General features: G+C 46.2%; 1 protein-coding gene across 5 annotated transcripts in view; it reads right to left on the bottom strand.

The window, feature by feature from the left end:
- CYFIP2 (cytoplasmic FMR1 interacting protein 2) overlaps positions 1-21,501 on the bottom strand; it is a 133,429-nt gene that overhangs the window by 74,341 nt on the left and 37,587 nt on the right. For 4 of the 5 annotated variants that reach the window (NM_001194296.3, XM_078004301.1, XM_078004303.1 and 1 more), the window contains 9 exon segments: positions 219-372; positions 3,500-3,647; positions 4,378-4,544; positions 9,201-9,326; positions 9,832-9,951; positions 12,923-13,040; positions 14,859-14,950; positions 16,840-16,944; positions 20,344-20,472. In NM_001194296.3, coding sequence (NP_001181225.1) covers positions 219-372; positions 3,500-3,647; positions 4,378-4,544; positions 9,201-9,326; positions 9,832-9,951; positions 12,923-13,040; positions 14,859-14,950; positions 16,840-16,944; positions 20,344-20,472 — 1,159 coding nt within the window. 5 annotated transcript variants of the gene reach the window in all.

The following is a 21,501-nucleotide window of genomic DNA, read 5'->3' as shown; positions in this document are numbered from 1 at the left end:
ACATTTAGCTAGGTCAGAATAGCTGAGTTGAACCTGGCCTTTCCCAGCTCCAAAAGCCCACTGGAAAGTGTGTGTGTTTTCCTTGGCGGTGATATCAACGATCACGTCCTTAGGGTCAACGATCACGTCCCTTTGCCATGCCTGGCTTGGTGGTCTTAGTGGCTCTGAGCCCTTCGTCCCCTCCCTCCATGCCTCAGCAGGGGTGGGATGCAGCTCACCACTGATGTTGAGCAGGTGTGTGAAGAAGAAGGACTGTTTGTGAAAGTCCTCTATGGCGAGGACAATGGGTCCGTCGAGGCTGCTCCTCAGGGTCTTCTTGGAGCCGCTTTTGTCTGCAATGAGCGATTCAAGCATGGTCCGCACCATGTATAGCTTGAAAAAGAAGGCAAGATGAGAAGGTCAGAAGCTGGCCCTCCACCCCAGGGGAAAAGGTTGCTTCGTGTTGTATTTATGTATTTATTCTTGTCTGCAGATGTCTGCTCTTAAAAAGCATTGTCCTAAGGAAGCACCAGTTTAGGGTTTGAGAAGTAAATGTGGAACTGTGAAAAGCTTCATGGCCAACCCGGGCCCCGTGGCATCCCTGGGCCGGTGGGCCTGGCCACAGCAGGTGGCTCCCTGCTCTGCTTGGCCAAGGGTGTGTATATCAGAGGAGAACCTCATTACATGTCACCCTGGAGTCACTCACTCCCTGTTTTCCCAGAGGGCCACAGATGCCATGGGCGGAGCACTGGACTGGGAGTCAAAAGACCGGGGTTCAAGGCCAGGCACTGCTGCTGATTTGCTGTGTGACCTTAGGCAACAAAGCCCCCACTCTGGGCCTCAGTTGTCTCATGTAACATGAGGGGGTTGGACCAGATGCCTTCTCACACCAGTCCCTTTCAGAACTAACATTCTGAGGAACTGAGAAATGGGATAAGATCAGAACGAACCCCCTCCCACACCTGTTCCTGATCCTCAGCGTTTTGACCCCGTGGCTGAGCAATGGCGCCCCCTTGGTGGCATCAGCTGCACTGCACAGCCTGCTGAAGTCCGGGGCGGAAGGCGGGTTAACATTGGTACTTACACAGGAGGCTACTAGACAATTAACTCCCGCTTACAGGGTGCCTTAAGTGCAAAGGATGCAAGTGCGGTGGGGTGGTTCTCTTTGCTAATCTAGATCTCTCCACATCATTTGTCTGTGAATCTTAGGGCTGGAAGGGGCCTTGAGGAGCCAGGCTAGTCCATTCCTGCTGCCTCCTCGAGAAGGGTACCCAAACCACCCAGCCAGGCGGTGTGATACCAGGGATCGGCAGCCTCTTCGGCCCTGTGTGCCACCAGTGGGGTGAAACAAAGCCCTCGGGGACCACTGGCAGGCCTAAGACACAGATAGGAGAGAAGGAAGAGGGAACGGGAGGGCAGGAGAGACAGGGAAGAGGGAGAGAGAGAAAGAGAGAGAGAGAGAGAGAGAGAAAAGCAAGAGGTATTGTATACGGTGGGAAAGCCGCCACGACTGCCGACTGCCGGGGGCTACCTCTGAGACACTCCAACCTCCCAGCAACCGCGTTCGTCTTCGCTGCCTCTGGAGCTTCCCTGGGATCTTCCCCACCACATACCTGGCACTGATGCGGGCAGGGCAGCCACAGAAACGTGACCCACCATCCCTGCCACAGGGCTTCCTTTGTGGGAAAGCAGCCATGGTGGCTGTCAGTGCCTCAGACAGTCCCCCATCTGCAGGCCTGTTGGGGGGCCCGTCTCATCATCCCTAAGAGCTGAGAAGCACTCTTCTCATGACGGCCTCTCAAGTCCTCAAAGGAAGAATGCAAGTCTAATCTGTTGTGGATGCTGTCTGATTGATGTCCAACTCTAACGATCTGAAAACTGGTTTCACCCATAAGAGGGTGAACTCTTTTCCCATGTACTTTTACTTAACAGAGCATTTAATTCACCAAACCAGTCTCTATCCCAACTATGCAAGATGCCCATGTCTACTGTGCCCTGCAGACCATACCAGAGCCCTGGGTGGGTGTCAGGAGACCTGGGTTCTTGTCCCACCTCCACCTGGGACTCGCCTTGTGACTTGGACAAGTCACTTCCCCTCTCTAGACCTCAGTTTCCCCATCTGCAAGATACGGGGAGGGCCTAGGTTTCTCTAAGAGCTCTCCCAGCTCTGGTTGTCTAGGAGTCTATTCCACATGTCTGTGCCACCCTGGCATGACCTGGTGGAGGCTGGGGGTGAGGGGGGATTTACTGCTGGTGACCCACCCCTCTCACATCATCTACACAAATCCTCCCTTCCTCACCTCTCCTTTTCTCTCTGCCTGTTAAGCCCCCTCCTCCTCCTTTCCAGTGTCTTTTGTGCCTTGTCTGTCTCCTGCTCACTCATGTCTTAAAACTTACAGAAACACCTGAAAGCCCTGCTCAGTGTTCCCCGGACCTCAGTCCTTGATACTACACAGAACTGTTTGCAGACGCTTCCTCGGGGCGTTCTACAACCAGCCGGTGAGATTGGTGCAAACTGGCAGAGGGTTGTCAAGCCAAGGGGAGTTAAGACGACCCTGCCGAGAACCCACCTCTCCCCTGCCCCAGCCCCCAGCACAGACACAGACACACACACAGGGAGAAGGGTCAGGGGGTGGGCCTCGGATGGTCCATCTCGGGTGGCTGAGAGCAGAGAGAGGCTTAAAGGTCATGGGAAGTGAGGCCTCTGAGACCCTTAAACCCGCAATGAGAACCATCTGCTTTTTCCAGCACATCAAAAATACTACCAGAAACTACCTAGCCTTAAGTAGGTAGCAGGGACTTAACGGAGATACTCAGATTATTGACTTTTTTTCTGTAATGTTATGACTGCTCTGGATAAGCCACGGGCGACCTCTTGCGTAGAAGCTCTGGCTGGCAACTCTGAGTGTTTCCAAATACTGGACTTCCTCTAAGGGGACAAGGGCTTTCAACACTTGCACTTTTGGAAGGATGTGGAACTAAGGGATATTTTGTTAGTAACACAATCTCATTCGAAGTTTTCATTTTGCAGAGAAGATAGTCAGAGCTCAGAGAGCTCAAGGTGCTTGCCCAAGATCACACAGCAAGTCAGAGGCAGAACTTTTAGGGGAAAGGGCCAGGGCTTATTAAAGAGGGACAGGATAGATGTGTATAGATTCCACTTTAACCTCCTCCTGCACTTTGGAATCTATACTTCATAGGACTAGAAGATAGCCAGGCAAGGTGGATGTGGTATTATCCCCATTAGCTAGTTTAAACAACTGAGGCACAGAGAGATCTGTAACGTGCCCGAGGTCACACAGGTATCTAGGACTAGAATCCAGGTCTCCTGAATCTTAAGCCAGTGGTCCTCCTTCCTATATCAAAACAATATGGCAGAATAAGACCAGAGCAGCCACTCAACCCTGCCCCTCCTGACCAATGGCTCCCAGTCCCACTGCCCATGGCCAGCCATGATGACCTACCATAGCTGGGCTGGCCTCTGAGTCAACGCAGCTGGCCTGTGCCTGGAGCCGCTTACCTGTGTGCTGGATGGCCCCACAGCACGCCGGGGCACCTTGATGTCAAATCCACCTTTGGGGTCCTTCTCCCCTCTCAAGCATGGGTCATTGGGGGGCTCTCGCCCTCCCTCCCAGTCACAGATGGTCTTTCGAATTGCCTGTAGGACACTGGGGAAGGAAGAACTAAGACTTAGACCAGGTTTCACCATGGGAAAAAGGCACTACAAGCTTGTGTGTCTAGGGGCCATGGTGTCCCAGGACTACCCACATTTGAATTCTTGGGGTGCTTGTAAAGCATGCTCATTTCTGCCCCCATTCCAAAACTCTGGTTTAACGGATTTAAGGTACGGTCCAGGAATCTGTGCTTAAACAAGTGTCCTACATGGTTCTGATGTCCAAGGGATGTTTGAGAACTCAGCTCTGAGCCCATCAAGTGAGACAGAACTTGTGTGAGGCAAGATGTCTATTTTTCCTTTCTGGTTATCAGGGAGTCTCATTGGTCTTACGAAATCTGTGTGTGCTTAGTTTTCATAATAGCTTAGATGTACTGCATACCTACTCCATGCTACACGTGCTTAGGTCTATCTGTGGACCATCTCATTTCATCATCCCAACAGGCAGCAGGTGGGGATTATAATAATCCCTATTTTACAAATGAGGAAAACTGAGGTTTGGAGAAGGTCAGTAACTTTACCAAGTTCACACAGCTAGATAGCAGTGGATATGGACTTCCAGAGATGAAGGCTTAATTCATCCCAAATGCCCAAACTCCTAAAGAACCCTCTAGAGCTTGCTGGAAGAACCCGTGGGTGTTCAGTGGCTGAGCCAGGACATCCTCTCTGAAGGGTATCTGGCATACTTACGTCTGATATGCTCCTGAAGGTATCTGAAAACCCACCTGATGAGGACGTTCTTCTTCTTCCGTACCGCCTGCCGCAGGGGCTCACGCAGCGTCACCTGGGCGAAGTCCTGCAATGCCGCATAGATGGTGTTCCTGATGGCCTGGTTGAAGACACTCTCCATCCTGCCCATGAGCACCTGCAGGCCTTTGATCATGGCGATCACCTGGGCAGGAAGAGGCCAAGGGTCAGGTTCACCATGTCCAGCACACCAGCTCTCTACTACCCATCATCACCTCACCAGGGGAGGCGGGGAATGATATCCAGAGGCGTAAGGCCAGTGCTACTCAAAGTGCCAGTGCATGGCTAGGTAGGAGACATGTGCCAGAATGTACGTACATCAGCACTTAGCTCCAATCATTGAGAAAGTCTTGCTACAAAACACAAATGTCAGCTCAACTAACAGCATTCTTCGCAATGCAACTGATTTTCATCCTGGCATGAGCTCCTGATTTTGTTGCTCACTGCTGACAAATGGCAGCTGGCCCGTGGGCCACCATTTGAGCATTTTGAGAAGTGCCCTGGCTTTTGAAGGCCCCTCCATAGACCAGGCACCCACAGACCACATCAAATAGAACTTTTTTAACATAAAATTTTCTAAAGAATTTTTACAACCTTTGTTTTTAAAACCATTTGGCCAGTTACTGCTTGAGTTTATAAGATCAAAATTTCTCTTGCAGAAGTCATGGGGGAGAATGCCTCTACTCCTCTATTTCCCTTCTCCTTACCCTAACTCACTGATCTGTTTGGAGAGATTGGGATTCAGGCGTGTGTGATGAGAGGAGCCTGGCTTGACCTTGGCTCGCTCTTTTGGGACCTGCCTGCCTGCAAGTATGTGGCCTCCCTTCTAGGTTTCTGGCCACTTCTTGCAGTGACCATCCCCTGCCCACCCCGAGGAAGGGAAGCGTGTATCTATGCAGCTGCTTTGCCTATTACCCAGTGGCAAGTTTAATGAGATGTAGGAGGCATAGGAAGACTGGTGTGGCGTTGGGTGAAAACCACATTATCTAGTTCAGCTTTACCAGCAGTAAGTCTGAGCCTTTGACTCCACTGGCCTCTAACATTAATTTCTCAATTGATTCAGAATTCAGAGGCAAAGACATGTGGCAGATCGTCCACCTCACAACTGCCACACAGATCACACCCATAATGGCATGTTCCACCTTCTACACCAGACTGGAAACACATAGGACAGGGCCCAGCTATGCTGTGCACACCCAACTGCCAGTGTCTGGGCTCATGGTGGGCAGACACATTTTTTGTTGAAAAGGAACAAATAAATGAATGAATGAGCTTAGATCCTAAGCCTGTTTTTTTTTCTCTAAAACTTAAAGGAAGAAAAAGAACATTTTTAGATAGAACTGGTATGAAAACAACTCAGGAGGTGATGGTTTTCAGTGGCACCAACAGTACAACAATTTTGTTGGCGATAAGTTTTGGTGCGGAGAAATAATGGGAAAGAAGCATTAGAGGACTGTTAGATCATAACAGAATCTGGGCTCCTGGCTACAGATGTAACTAGGAGACATCAGGACAAAGGAAGGAGTAGATAATGAAGATGTCTCAGACTAACTCCAAACACAGAGGAGTGGGCAGGCCTGTTGCATCTAAGGGAAAAATCTTTGCAACTCTAGACAAGGCAAAGATTTCTTAGCTGAAACCCCCAAATCACAAACCACCAAATAACTGATAAACTGGACTTCATCAAAATGTAAAACAGCTGCTCTTCAAAAGGCACCCTTACAAAAATGAAAAGGCAAAGTCACTGATGAGAAAAATTATTTGCGACATATATTTGACTAAAGACTTGTAATCTAAAATATGGAACAAATTCTCACAATTCAGTAATAAGAAGACAGAAACCCGACTTTTAAAAAATGGGCAAAAGATCTCAATACTTCACAGAGGAAGATATATGAATGGGATCCAAGACAGGACAGAGGTAAAGAGAATTCTCAAGATAATACATAATGAGGAGACTCTTCGATCAGTGGCTGGGCTGGTCTAGAGACAAACCCATGCAGACTGGAAAGAAAAGGGCTTGTGGAAGAATGGCTCCAAGAAAAAAAGAATAATATCAAAACTCATCAAATGATGACGGTGATGAACTATTTTGTAAGGAGTTTTACATTTTGTTGGTATGTTTGGTGTTGCCTTTTTGATAGACTCATAGAAAACAAAACAAAAAATAAAGTATTGCTAATTCTATGAAGAACAAAAAGTTGTGCAAGAAAATAAAGGTATTCACATTAGATCATGTGGCTCAGTGATGGACAATAGTTACTTGGTTATACTAATAATAAGGTAACTATTGATTTTTACCAAAAAGTGTAAAATTACCAAGATGGGAAGATGGGGGAAGGAAACCAGGTGTGTTGCAGGGACGGGAGGTAGGAAGGAGATAGCTATATCCTCACTTCCCAAAGTAGAAAATCAATACGAAATGTCATAAATTGAAAAACCAAGAAATAGTCTCGTTAGAACTAGGGAGACAAATACTACAAGGAATCGCTTAACAAGTTGAATGGTGTTTCCTATTTGGGGACTCAGATTGGAAAGGCATGGTGCAGGCAGGTTACTACTCTCACTTTGTTTTATTTTTAAAGGCCACACTGAACTATTTTTCTTTTTTATTTTTTTAAACATGTTTTTATTAATGAGATAAAAATGATAAAACCTCTCAATGTATAGCACAGTAATGACTAGAAGGAAATCGAGTGACATGTTCTTGGTGGTTGTGCTTGGATGATGATATGAGGTTGTGGGAAGGTGAAGGTAGAAGTGGGGTTGGGGTAGCACCTTCTAAATCACTTACAGTGCATATGCATCCCTTTTATTAAGGACATAAGTGCAAAAATAGTTTTATAAAGTTGCATTTACCCTCTGACTGTCTCACTTTAAATAGGCTTCAGGATGACTTTGTAGAGATGACTGCAAAACTTTCTTCCAGGTTGCCAGTTAGTAATGGAAGTGCCAAGGGGTCTGGGGCCACTTAGGACAATGTAAAGTGTGATTATGATTTTTCTCCTTTCTGAAATTATGCCACTGAGCCTCAGTCCTTTAAAGTGAACTTGGAGAGACAATGACTCTAACCTCTTACATTTGTATGACCCTGTAAGTTTTCAGAGCTCATCTACATTCATTATCTTACTTGACAATTATTGTTTGATTCTCCATAATAACCCTGGGATGGGGCAGGGGAGAAATGATTAGCTCCATTTTACAGATAAGGAATCTGAGGCTCTGAGAGCTGAAGTGACCAGAGGGCCCAGGGCTGGGATCCAGGTCTCTGATTTCTAGATTCGTCTCCTGTAGGTTTCAAATGGTCCTCAAAGAAATAGCTGTCACTCACAACCTAGTGTAAAGGAGTTTTCCTCCCAAATAGAAACATCATTTTGTAATCAAACAAAATACAATACAAAAAGGTATAAATCAGACAGTCCTGTTTCCAGAAATTACTACTGTTCATGGTTTGGTATACATCATAAATATTTATGTCCCTCAGTTTTCCACAAATATATAAAAGTATATTATATTTTGGTATAAGTGGAATCATTTTATATGTTGTTCTGTTTTTGGTCTAAATGTCTATATTTGGAGTTTTATTTTTTATATGTTGATAATATGTATTTAGATATATTACATATTTCTTTACATACTTAAAAATATCCACATTTATGTGTATATGCATCTTTATTTCTAGATATATTTCTGCTTTTTCCCTGTATGCATGAAAACTACAGACATGCTGTTCTTTAACTATTTCTTTTTTAACTTAACAATATGCTGAGCGTAGCCTTCCACGTAGGTATATCTTTTTTACTTTTTATTTTTTTTGAGACAGAGTCTCACTCTGTCGCCAAGGCTGGAGTGCAGTGGCACAATCTTGGCTCACTACAGCTTCCACCTCCCGGGTTCAAGTGATTCCCCTGCCTCAGCCTCCCGAGTAGCTGGGATTACAGGTGTGTACCACTACGCCTGGCTAAATTGTTTTTGTATTTTCAGTAGAGATGGGGTTTCACCATGTTGGTCACAGTGGTCTTGAACTCCTGACCTCAACTGATCGACCCGTCTTAGCCTCCCAAAGTGCTGGGATTACAGGCGTGAGCCATGGTATATCTTTTTTAGAGGCTGCACAGTATGCAACGATATACCTGAGTCTTAACTTATTTACCTGGTTCCATATTGAAGAACATTTAAGTTGTTCCATATATTTCGGTATTATAAACAACACTGTGATAAATATCCATGTACATATATCTCTGCACAGTTGGCTTATTTCCTTGGGATATATTCCCAGAAGAAGAACTTGGCCAAAGGGTATGCACATTAAAAACGAGAGTACATATAATCAGATTGCTCTCATAGAAAGCCTATAAAATGTAGACTGACCACTAAAGACATGAGAATGTCTATTTCCTGCAATTTAACTTGCAACAGGCATCACCCAGCTGTCAAATCTCTGCTATCCTGATGGTAAACACTGTATCCCATCTTATTCCAATCTGTAGCTCTTTGACCACTGATAACTTTGGGCATTTTTCATACCTCTTTTAGCCATTTGTGTTTGTTTCTTCTGTTGGTTTCTTTGTGCCCATTTTTCCAGTGGAATGGATGTTTTTCTTTGGATTTTTAAGAACAGAATGAGTTTCTAATCAATTCTGAGTAACAGAATAACTTCTGACAAATTAATTTAGATGGGAGGACAGGGAAGAGCATGCAAATTGGGGCAACCAATGTTGTTTTCTTGCTCACAACTACGCAGGAACCACCATGAGCTACAGCCTCAGGGACAGAGGGAGATGCAGGGAGTCTCACCTACCTCAACGAAGGCAAATTTTTCCTCACTGGTGTAATTGTAGCGCGTGGCTCTCTCATATTCTTCTGCAGTGCCAGGACAGTCCTTGTTGCAGAACTTGTCTGTGGGATGAACCAGTTTCCAAGAGTACTGGGGAGAGTGGAAACAAACCAAATGTCCATCAACTGATGAACGGACAAACAGAATGTGGAGGATCCATGCAATGGAATATTATTCAGCTGAAAAAAAGGAATAAAGTACTAATTCATGCTACAACATGAAAAACCTTGAAAGTATGCAAAATAAAAGAAGCCTGACACAAAAAGCCACATATCATATGATTTTATTTATGTGAAACATCCAGAATAGGGAAACCTATAGAGGTAGAAAGCAGATTGCTCAGGGCTAGGGAGATGGGAGGGGATATAACACAAGGCTTCTTTTTGAAATGATGAAAATGTTCTAAATTTGACTGTGGCTATACAACTCTGCGGATATACTAAAAACCGACGAACTTACACTTTAAATGGGTAAATGGTACGGCATGTGAATTATAACTCCATAAATCTGTTAAAAAGACAGCGCTAGGGGGAGATGGAGGCAGATTCCAAAGAAAGAGAGGTCAGTGTGAGGCCCTCTACCCGGAGACACCTACCACCTCCATGACGTGGGCGCTCCACTTGGATAGAAGCTGCAGACCCCGCAGGGCTAAGTCAAAGAGCTCGCGATACTCCTCGTCTGACTTCTGGCTGTCCAGCCCTGAGCCCGTCACCACCTGGGGAGCATCAAGTGTCATACTCACGGTCTATGTGCCTGACACTTTTATATGTTATCTCATTGATTCCCCCAAGAACACTGCAGGGAAGTGCTATTATTACATCCCCTTGACAGATAAACTGAGGCTCAGACAAGTGTCTTGCTGAAGGCCATGTGGTTTATAAATCACTGAAGGTTTGGGTTCAGGTGGTGACGCCAGAGCCCCACTCATAACCACCCTGGAGTATTACAGGGCAGCAATTTTCAAACTCTGACCGCATTCACTGTAGGAAGTGCACACTATATGGTAACTCATGAACATATATCTACATACAGATATTAAATATAGGTATGCAACAATTTTTTTTCTTTTTTTTTTCTTTTAGAGACAGGGTCTCACTGTGTTGCCCAGGCTGGTCTCCTGGGTTCAAGGAATCCTCCTGCCTCAACCTCCCAAAGTGGTGGGATTACAGACGTGAGCTGTCACACAGAGCCTCAACAATATTTTTTACAAAGCAATCTTACTCTTAATATATGGGATTCCTTCTGCTTTTCTATTCTATACTTATATAAAAATGCTAATCACAAACACTAAGTTGATTTCACAACTCATCAGACATGACTCACAGATTGAAAGGCAGTGGATAAACATCTATATAATATTCCACAATGATACAGAATATGTGCATATGCACAAACTTACTCCGTGTGTGTGTATATGTACATACACACATATACATATACAGCCAGTCCTCCTTATTGGCGGATTCTGTATTTGTGAATTCTCCTACTGGTTAAAATTTATTTGTAACCCCAAAATCAACACTCATGGTGATTTCTCAGTCATTTGCAGACATACACCCACTCCCAGCTGAAGTCGGACAAAGTGACTCTGCCTTGTTTCAGCTCTCATACAGTAAACAAGTGTCTTTTTTGAAGTCTACTTAGTGCCATGTTTTCTGTATTTTTGTGCTTTTAACTCCAACTGCTCAATTTAAAATGGCCCCCAAGCTTAGAGCTAATGCGCTATATAGTGTTCCTCTGTGCAAGAAAGCTGTAACATGCCTTATGGAAAAAAAAATACGTGTTCTAGATCGGCTTTGTTCAGGCGTGAGTTATCGTGCTGTTGGTCATGAGCTAATGAATCAAGAGTAGAGATCACATCAAGTGTCTTCAAACAGAAGCAAGTATAAAACAAGGTTATATAACGATCAGTTGATGAAAATGTTGTGACCAGAGGCTCACAGAACTGTAACTCTGATTTCTTCTTGGGGCAATGATTTAGTATTTGCTACTTCAGAGTTCATGACCACTTTACAGAACTCCTGTGAATAATGAGAATCAACATGTATAGAGCATATAATTTTAAAAAACATCTTTGGCCAGACTCATTCTCAGACCACATCAAAATGTGAGTAGGAATTAAGAGCTCTGGCGGGGGGCAGTGGCTCATGCCTGTAATCCCAGCACCTGGGGAGGCTGAGGCAGGAGAATCATTTGAGTCCAGGAGTACGAGACCAGCCCGGGCAACATAATTGAGATCCTGCCTCTATTTTTAAAAAAGAAATAATATATTTAAAAAAATTTTTTAAAGAAATTTTAAATAAAGAATAAGTTATTCCTGTAACTTCAGTTCAATTGATTGGTACATATGTTTAGAAAGCTAAAGGTCTGGGCTTGACCTTGGTCCCTGTGGGCCACAAGTCTAATGACTACAAGTCATGGTCTAATGGCCACAACTCCTTGCATTTGTCAGACTGTCCCCATTTCAGGTACGTTGCTCTGTGATCAAAGGCATCTCCTGAGTTGGGGTTTGTAAAGCAGAGTCACCATGGCTGTTAGCCACATGGTGGAAGCAGTGAGCATACGTGGGTCAGTGCACAGTCACCCACGAGTGCTATGTAATAAAGGAATCTGAGTCACAGGATCAGTGTTTTTCTTTTCTTTTTTTTTTTTTTTTTTTGAGATGGAGTCTCGCTCTGCCGCCCAGGCTGGAGTGCAGTGGCCAGATCTCGGCTCACTGCAAGCTCCGCCTCCCGGGTTCACGCCATTCTCCTGCCTCAGCCTCCCGAGTAGCTGGGACTACAGGCGCCCGCCACCTCGCCCGGCTAGTTTTTTGTATTTTTTAGTAGAGACGGGGTTTCACCGTGTCAGCCAGGATGGTCTCGATCTCCTGACCTCGTGATCCGCCCGTCTCGGCCTCCCAAGGTGCTGGGATTACAGGCTTGAGCCACTGTGCCCGGCCAGGATCAGTGTTTTTCAAACAGCATATTCATGTGTTAGGAGGGTATGTATGGGATGAGAACCAGAAGAATATATACATCCAAATACCAGTCTTCGTTGGTTCTGGGATGGTAGGATTTTATGTGATTTTCTCTCCTTTTGCTTATTTGTGTTCTTTCCTGAGGTTTGTGCACTGATCATGTCTCCATTAAAAAAAAAAAGTTTTTAAAAAAGGAAAAATTAAGTGAAATGTAATTATTGGTATTAGTGGAGATTTTTATGACCTTCATCTGCCCTTAAGTATATTAGTGATATTTTTTTACAATGATGATTTATTGCCGTGTAGTTTAAAAACATTTAGGTAATGTTATGAGTATGCGTGTTCTGTTTTCTTGCCATCCAGCGTGGCGATGGTTTGCATCACTTACCACATACAGGCAGAACTAACCATCACCACGCCTTTATTATCTGCCATATCTTTTAATCCTCTCAATGAACCTTTCAGGATAGATACTGTTATCACCCTCATTTCACAGATGAGGAAACTGAAGCAGAGAGATGTTGAATAACTTGCAAAGGGAAGCAGCACCACTGGAATTCACCCCAGTCTGCTTGGCTCTAAAACCCCTGCTGTTGGCCACTTTACCCTCCTGCCTCCCTCCCTCCTACTCTCCAGTGTTCTGTGGATCCACATTCTTTCCTGGCTGCTCCTTACCCCTTCTGGCCCTGGGCCCATGGGCCTGCTTCCCAGCAGCCTGTGTGCTCACCTCACTGTTGCTGTAGCGAGCAAGCTCGGAGATGAAGCGGATGTGGTCATCCCGGATCTGAACCATCTGCTCACAGATATTGTACTGGGGGCTGATGCTGCTCTGGGTACACGTCCACCTGGGTAGAAAATTACGGGGTCGGAGAGGGTCCCAGCCTCAGGTGCCTGGGTGGGACAGGCGTTAGCTGCTCCTGGTGCTCAGCCCACATGGCCAACTCCCCTGGGTAACACCACATGGTATCCCAGCCGCCTCAGCAAGAGAGCCTGCTAAGTCCAACACTGTGGGAGCTTCAGGCCTAGTGGAACAGTCCTTCCTCCTCCTCCTCCTCCTCCTTGGGGCTGGCCTCATCTAGGACCCAACTGCAGGCCTTTCCAGATACCTGGTCCATAATACTTACCAGTAATGTGAGAAGGGAGGGAAGACAGCGTCTCTAGGGCTACAAAGGGGTGGAATCCAAGCACAGAAAAAGCAAGGTGGGCAACCTCCAAAACCAGCCTACCCACTCTGACAGCATACTCTGCAGCTGAAGCTGGCTTTGGGGGGCCTTTGGGCTGAGATTGCGGAAATCTGAATGTGACTGTGCCTCTTTTCCAACAGTGCCCTGGCAACATGGAAGCACATGTGGTGGGGGAAGCCAGGGTCACTCTGAGACATGGGGGTGGCCCCTCCCTCCACCCACCCCCTCTACCTTTCGCCCCCTTCTCTCCTTCTCTCTCCACTCTCTTTCCTCCTTCCCTCTGCCTCTTTTCCACTCCTTGTGAAAAGATGTCATTAGGAAAACCATCCTAAGTCAGAGAGGAAATGAATGAATGAACATCTTCACTCTCCATGCCCAAGAGAAAAACCACCACCCCCTCTTCTACCCTCAGGTGCTGGTGACCCAGCAGACAGACGAAGCACAAGCACCAGACAAGGCAGAAAAAAGATTCTAGGGAGAATTTAGTATTTCAGAAGGAGCCCTGACATACCCCTCATAAGAACAGCAGAACAGTGACAGCCTTCCTCAGGCCTCCCTTCAGTATCACTCAGAGAGTTACCTGTGGAGAGGGGAGCACCCGGCCCCTCACACCCCGCCCCCGTCACTCCCCCAGCCTCTGCTCCCAGCCAGCTTCAGCGGGTCGGGAAGTCAGGCAGGGGGCTGAGGAATGAGTTCAGCATTCTCCATTCCCTGCTTTTCCTGCAAACCCCCTCACGCGCTGGCAGCCAGAGGGTGATGAAGCGACTACGCGAGCTTCCTTCGGACACTCATTTGCAGAGGCTCCAGGCAGATGCAGTTCAAGGACACTCCATTTCTATCTTTTTAAGATGCCAATACACTCACCCTCGACTAAAGGACAGCTGGTTCCCCTCTGTGTGGAAAAGCCACAACTCTGGGTGAGAAGCACATAGAAGGAACCTCCCTAACAGCCTCAGAGACCAAAGGGGCAGCCGAGGTTGGAGCCCCCCAATTTCAGTGAGGCACTGACACCCCAGGCCTTTGCACAGATGACCTAGAATTGTGGTTTATCAAGTGGCTGAAGGTGAGGCTGCCCACCCAATTCACGACTCCACGATGGACTTAGCACACGGTCATCTAACCTGAGAGAAAGCATGAGGAGGAACAACGCCACCTCTCCTCACCAGACCACTGAGGGCTGGCCACTCCTCCAGAGGAGGAGGTGGACTCCTGCTGTCCTGCTGCAAGGACGTGCGAGTCACTGCTGGGCTGGACAAGGGGCGTGGCTGTGCTCTGAGCCCTTTTGAACCTGGCAGCAAAGGGCGGATACAAAAGGGCTCAGAGCACCCTCGCGGCTCCCCTCCGGCCGGCGCCTGTATTCTGATGGAATCCACCTGCCCAGGACTCTGGGGAGGGAGGAGGGGCTGAAGTGGCCCCTCGGCTCCCTGCCCGGGCTGGGCATCCTTGCGGGAGCCGAGAGACATTACGGCAGGCACTCACTTGGACTTGTTCTCTTCATAGTGAGCACTGGTCTTAATGTATCTGGCCAGCTCTATCTGCATGTCGCCGAAAAGGGGCACCACCTGCAGCTGCTGCAAAGGAAGCAAACACAGCTCGTGAGATGCTGAGGAGGGGCTGGGGCGGCCGCCTTCGCTGCCACCCCACCGGGGGAGGCACGCTTCTGTGTATGCCTGGGGGCCGACCCCTAGTTTCTGCTTCCAATGATGCTACCATGTGACTCTGAAGCCAAAAGGAACCCTAGTCGTGTACAGGTCCTCCCCTGCCTCCAACCAACTCTATGTTCTAGGCAATGGAGCCCAGACCGGCAAAGTGACTTGTCCAAGGTCACTCAGCCAACAGCATGGGTGAAGGCCAAGGACTGGATGGACGGCTGTCCAGTGCAGGGTCCTTTCTGCTCCAATCTTCCCTGGCTTAAAGCATCCTTGCTGCTATGAATTCTGGGCTAGAAGCAGGTGTCTGAGTGCTGTTAGTCTTCCTGAGAAAGTCTGTACTTTCAAAGCAATTAAAATCATAGTAATACCTAACATCAGAGGGCAGACAACTCCAGACCAAAAACCAAGGCAAATGGCAGGGAGGCTGGTATTTATCGTGTGCTTCTCACGCACTAGGTACTACGACAAGCACTTTAAAAACAGTATCTCAAGCCATACAAGAGCGCTGTGAAGCCTGTACTATTATCTTTCCCATTTCAGAGAAGAAACCGAAGCTTAAACAGCTTAAGTGATTTTTCACAAAGTCAGACCAGCTAGAAGTCAAGAAGCCAGGATTATACAACCCAGGGCTCTGAGTCATCTATTGTAACCCCACTGAATCCTCCAGGCAACCCTACAGAGCCCATACCCTTGGTATTCACATTTTCCAGACTTGGAACTCAGTTTCAGAGTCAAAAAAGATTTAGCGACTTTCCCAAAGTCATCCAGCTATTAACTGGCAGAGCCAGACTTATACCCAGGCCTGCCAAGGGAAGGGTTGTATTCTCTTTCTTCGACCCTCATCTCATTCATGCTGACTTAGGAAAGATTTTGCAAGGGTCTCCCAAAATGAGCCCTACTTTCATTTGGGGCAACTCTAGAGAAAAGTAAAAGTTCCACCCTTGAAAACAAGCAAAGCCAAGGCACAGGATTCCTCTTAGTGACTTATGTTCCTTTTCCTTAACCTTGAAGAGTCAGTGGGACTCAGGCCCAATCTAGTGCCCTGCATGTCACACCACTAAGGAATTTTGCTGTGAATATTAATCTGGGCTTTCCCACGTCTGACCTCTCAGGCTTGCTCTAAGCCCACAGTGCCCAATGCTAGAATAAATTGAGAACATGGGAAGTTAATTCCAAAGTGTAAGATTCCTCCGCAAAATTCTAAGAGGCTTAGTTTAACTGCAAATTTTTAAAGATCTGGAGCCAAAAGATCAACTCTCAGAGGCACTGAAATAGAGTGAGTAGATGACGGACGTTGCTGAGGCATTCTCTCCAGAGGTAAGGGCAAGCTGAGGTGGCCCCTGGTGTACCAGGTGAGAGCCTGTGATTTTACAAATGTCAACCAATTTAAAATCCAGTCTTTAATCATTCTACTTCTGCGAGCTCTGATTTATACTGGAAATTAGAGCAGGTGCTGTCTTCTGGGATGCACCTCTTTAAGTGACAAGGGACTTCAGAAAAAAAAAAAAAAAGCAGCATTCAAAAAGAAGCATAGGGCCTCCTCCTAGCCAAATCCCAGCTGAATCCTGAAACTTGGAACTATGTGTGGCTTTCATGCAACAGCCTTCTAGGGCATAAATGCCTCCATCGATGGCAGCTGGAGGCCCTGCTGTTCTATTCTCTCCCTCTTCCTACTCTTGGGATCTTTGGAGCTACAGCTCAATTAAAAAAACCTGACAGTTTCCTGGCTCATTTCATCCCTTTCCCCCAAAGACATCTGAGCTCTGGTAACCTCAGCCCTCTGCCCAGCCCCAGCCCCAGTTGCTGACCTTAAAGAATTTATCAATTTTGCTAAGATTAATTCTCTTCTTGGCATCCAGTTTGTAAATGTTACTGACATTTCCATCCATTAGGTAGAGGCCAAAGCCCATCACCTAGAATGAGAAGGAGGCACAGCATAGAAACTAATCACATCCGCTGGAAAAGTTTAAAAACAAAAATGTAAGTCTGTATATGTCCTACACACACACACACACACACACACACACACACACACACACCCGGTAGAGACGCACATTATATTATAAACACCTATGCATCTTCAAATAAAGGCAGGAAATAGAAGTCTAATTTCAACCAGAAATTTAGTGTATTACTATGGCAGCTACTTCTTCAGCCCTTACTATGGGCCTGAGTCTGTGCTCAGAGCATTAATAAGCATTATTTTCTCAAGTCAAGTTCTCGGCAATAACCTTGTTCTACAGATGAGGAATCAGAGACACAAGGAGGTTAGACAGCTCACTAAGGCCACACAGCTAAGCAGCAGAGACAGGAGCTGAACAGAATCTGTTGACATTTCCGCATTTAGATCTTTCTGAGAGAAAGGGCTGCTCCTAGCTCCTTGCTGTGTCCCAGGGTGTGGCGCAACACAGGCATCTGATGAATACTTGAACAGGTAGTGAATGTGAAAGTATCCACCTCTTTCTCCACAGAAAGGACAATGTAAAGATTTCCAAGAGCTGCTGGTGACTTTAATTTAAAAAAAAAATCTTCCTGAATTTGCCCTCTGAGTGGGTTGACATTCTTGATTCCAACCCTTCTAACAGTTTCTTGAATGCTAGCTTGGCTTGTTTTGCTCCTTTTAAAATGTATGCAGAAGGGAACCTGAGCAGCTGTGTGACCGTGAGAAAGTCACTTCTCTCTGTGCCTCTATTTCTCATCTGACATGAACAGGATGCAGCAGGATACTGCTAGGGTTGCTTCCCCTGTGGGTGCATTTACTTTTTTTTTTTTTTTTTTTTTTTTTGAGATGGTCTCACTCTGTTCCCCCACCACGCCGCCCAAGCTGGAGTGCAGTGATATGATCACGGCTCACTGCAGCCTCAACCTACTGGGCTCAAGCGATTCTCTTACCTCAGCCTCCTGAGAAGCTGTGACTACAGATTCACGCCACCAATGGCTAATTTTTGTATTTGTCTATAAAGATCATATTCCACTGTGTTGTCTCAAACTCCTGGGCTCAAGTGATCCTTCTACCTTGGCCTCCTAAAGCACTAGGATTACAGGCGTGAGCCACTCTGTGGGTATATTTTGTTCTGCAGAATGAACTTCATCCTTTTCTGCGTAAGAGCAGACAGTGCCCGATGGTGGCATCTGAGTTCACTAATACAAACTACCCATGTGGCAAAACCATGTGAAGGCCAGATTGAAGAGGGCGGGGAACAGAGAGGGAAGAAGGCAGGGAAGTCCGGGTGTGGAACTCTAGAGAATGTGAAAGCCACATTAAGACTACTTGGTGGGCTGGTAGGTAGTGACTTAGCTTGTGGAAAGTCTACAGCAACCGCTCAGGCAGAGCACCAGGGGTGAGAGGGGTGTGTGAACTGTGACTGGCTTCTCTGGATTTCTGACGGTCGGGAGCAAGCCAGAGTGAACAAGTCTCAAAGCCACCCAGCCCTGCAAACTTAACTGAGGTACTAAGACATGTAAGACAGGAGCACCAACACGGGGCTGGGATTCTCAGAATAGCAGGAGAGACACTGAAGGAGGAAAAAAAGGAAAAACCACCAGAATGTTGAGAAGTGAGGATCTGGGACAGAATCAAAAGGGGCTCTGCAGCGTGTATAAAGAATGGGAAAAGGCTGTTCACGTCAGTGCTACAATTGTGAGGTATCAGTTAGAGACAACCTAAGCTAACAATGGAATAATGGCTAAGGAAGGCTCATGGAAATCACATTATTTCACAGCAGCATAACATCGCCAAATAAATTTAGTCACATGAGATAAAATGGATACATGGTCATGCAGATTGCAAATTTTGAAAATATATAAGCATAGCAAAAAACTTAGAAGGACATATATAAAAGTGCTCAAAGTAGGCCAGGCGCAGTGGGTCATGCACGTAACCCCAGCACTTTTGGAGGCTGAGGCGGGCAGATTGCTTGAGCCCAGGAGTTCAAGACCAGCCTGGCCAACATAGGAAGACCTTGATTCTACAAAAAATTGTTTTAAAAAAATAGCTGAGTGAGGTGGCATGTGCCTATAGTCCCAGCTACTCAGGAAGCTCAGGTGGGAGGATCGCTCGAGCCTGGGAGTTAGAGGCTGCAGTGAACCACGACTGTGCCACTGCACTCCAGCCTGAGAGACAGAATGAGACTCCACCTTGGAAAAGAAAATGCTAAAAGTGTTAATTCTTGGTGAAGAGATTGTGAGAGATTTAATTTTTTTTTATGCTTTGCTGTATATTCCAGATTTTTCAAAACAATAAATATGACAATTCTGGAATGAAACGTGTAAACTGATGAAACAATTGTGATCACTTTGGCAAAATGTAGCAAAAGCTTGAAGATTTATTTTGTTTTCTAGTATGGAGATTCCTTAAAGAACTAAAAGCAGAATTACCATTTGATCCAGCAATCCTACTACTGGGTGTCTATCCAGAGGAAAAGAAGTTATTGTATGAAAAAGACACTTGCGCACATGTTTATAGCAGCACAATTCACAATTGCAAAAATATAGAACCAACCTAAATGCCCATCAACCAACAAGCAGATAAAGAAAATGTGTTCTATATACACATCAGGAAATACTACTAAGCCATAAAAAGGAACAAAATAATGGCATTCACAGCAACCTGGATGGAGTTGGAGGCTATTATTCTAAGTTAAGTAACGCAGGAACGAAAAAACAGAATGTTGTATGTTCTCATTTATGAGTGGGAGCTAAGCTACGAGGGTGCCCAGGCATAAGAATGACATAATAGACTTTGGAGAATTGGGGACAAGGCAGGGAGGTGGGTGAGGGACTACACTTTGGGTACAGCATACACTGCTTGTGAGACAGGTGCACCAAAATCTCAGAAATTACCAGCAAAGAACTTTTCCATGCAACAAAAAAACACCTGGTCCCCAAAAACTATTGAAATAATAATAAAAAAAGGTTTATTCTGTTTTTCCCTTTGAGCCAGCAAATCCTCTTCTAGGAAGTTGGGCTTGACAAAAAGATGTGCACAAAAACTGCTACAAGGGTGTTCAATGAAGTTTAGCAAACAAATATCCAACCACAGGGGATATGTTACAGGACAATGTTCCAAAACAATGGAATACTTGGCAGTCATTAAACATAACATTGTAGAAATAGCCTTAATGACATCTGGAAAGGTGACTATGGTATATTATACTATAGGAAAGGAACAAGTTACAAACCATTCTGTGCAGTAAGATCTGTATCAATGTTTAAGAAAAAAAGAAACATTGTTTTTTAAAAAGGATTTTTAATAAGAAGAAGGTGAGAGGGTAAGCCCAGGCCCCATGGGTGTGGCCTCAAGGGAGTTTTACCTTGAGGAGCATGTGTTTCTCACTAGGGGTCAGGTACATCTTGTTCTCGTAGTAATCCACGCAGATATTGACAATGTCAGCCAGCAGCTCCTCATAGCCTGGGATCACTTCCAGTTGCTGGTGGAGACACTGAACAGCAGTGCCACCCTCAGGTTAGGCAGCGCATGTATCCTGTGCCCTCACCTGCACCCCTGCAGAAGGCCCACAGCTGGCAGGTGTGGTCCCCACTGATGGCCAGGAATCACAGCTCCAGGGAGGGCAGCCTGCATGCCAGCTGGCACCTGATGCCTGAATCCTCTCCTTGATGTCCCCACAGTACTCCTGCACACCTCCCATGGCAAGGAACTCATCCCCCTATTTAATTCCCCGGCATTTCTGATGGTTAGAAAGTGCTTTCCTGGCCTGAGCTAAAAAGCAGCTCAGTTTTACAGCAATAGGCTTCTTGTCATTTCAGCTCAGCTTGGAGGACGTGGGTTTATCTAGGATGTCTTCTCAGACAATGGCAGCAAAACCCCACCCGGGGGAGGAGAGCTGGTGGTGGGGAGTGGGGCAGGTGTCTCCCTCCCGGCAGGACACAGCAGTAGAAAAACATCTATTAGAGAAGGGTCTGAGGTCCCCACTCCAGGCCCTTTCTCTCCAAAGGGACCAACCAGGACCCTGCAGGGTATGCAGAGGAGGACACTGCTGGTACTTCCCACAGGCAAGAGAAAGAAAACCTGAGGCCTCAGTGACTGAACAGCTTTCTGCAGTTAACAAAGAGTGGCGAGGGCCCTGTCAACCCAAGGGCCTCTGTGATATGGATTTGAGCGTGAATACCCTTGGAAGATGGAGGATCCCCTCAGTTTTGTCCTGAGTCCTGCAGACATTCTTGCTAGAGCCTGTTTAGGCTGAAGTGACAGAAAGCAAGACAAGTGATGCTTGTCTTGCTTATGTTGGGCAAAATGGGAAAATGGCAGCTGAGGGGAGTGCCCTGGCAAACCAGTGGTAGCAATAACAACTATGTCTTCCTAGGCCCTGAACATCTGTCAGGATCTGCATGCTAAGGACTTTTCATATACTGGTATCATTTATTTCTCACAACAGTCCTATGAGCTGGGTTCTCATAATATTCTCAAAATAACAGACCCATTTTACAGAAGAGGAAACTGAGGCTTAGAT

This window comes from Macaca mulatta, chromosome 6 (genome assembly GCF_049350105.2).
Source record: "Macaca mulatta isolate MMU2019108-1 chromosome 6, T2T-MMU8v2.0, whole genome shotgun sequence".
Taxonomy (NCBI): domain Eukaryota; kingdom Metazoa; phylum Chordata; class Mammalia; order Primates; family Cercopithecidae; genus Macaca; species Macaca mulatta.
Note: the sequence above shows the minus strand (reverse complement) of the source record. Positions and strands in the feature narration are given on the sequence as shown.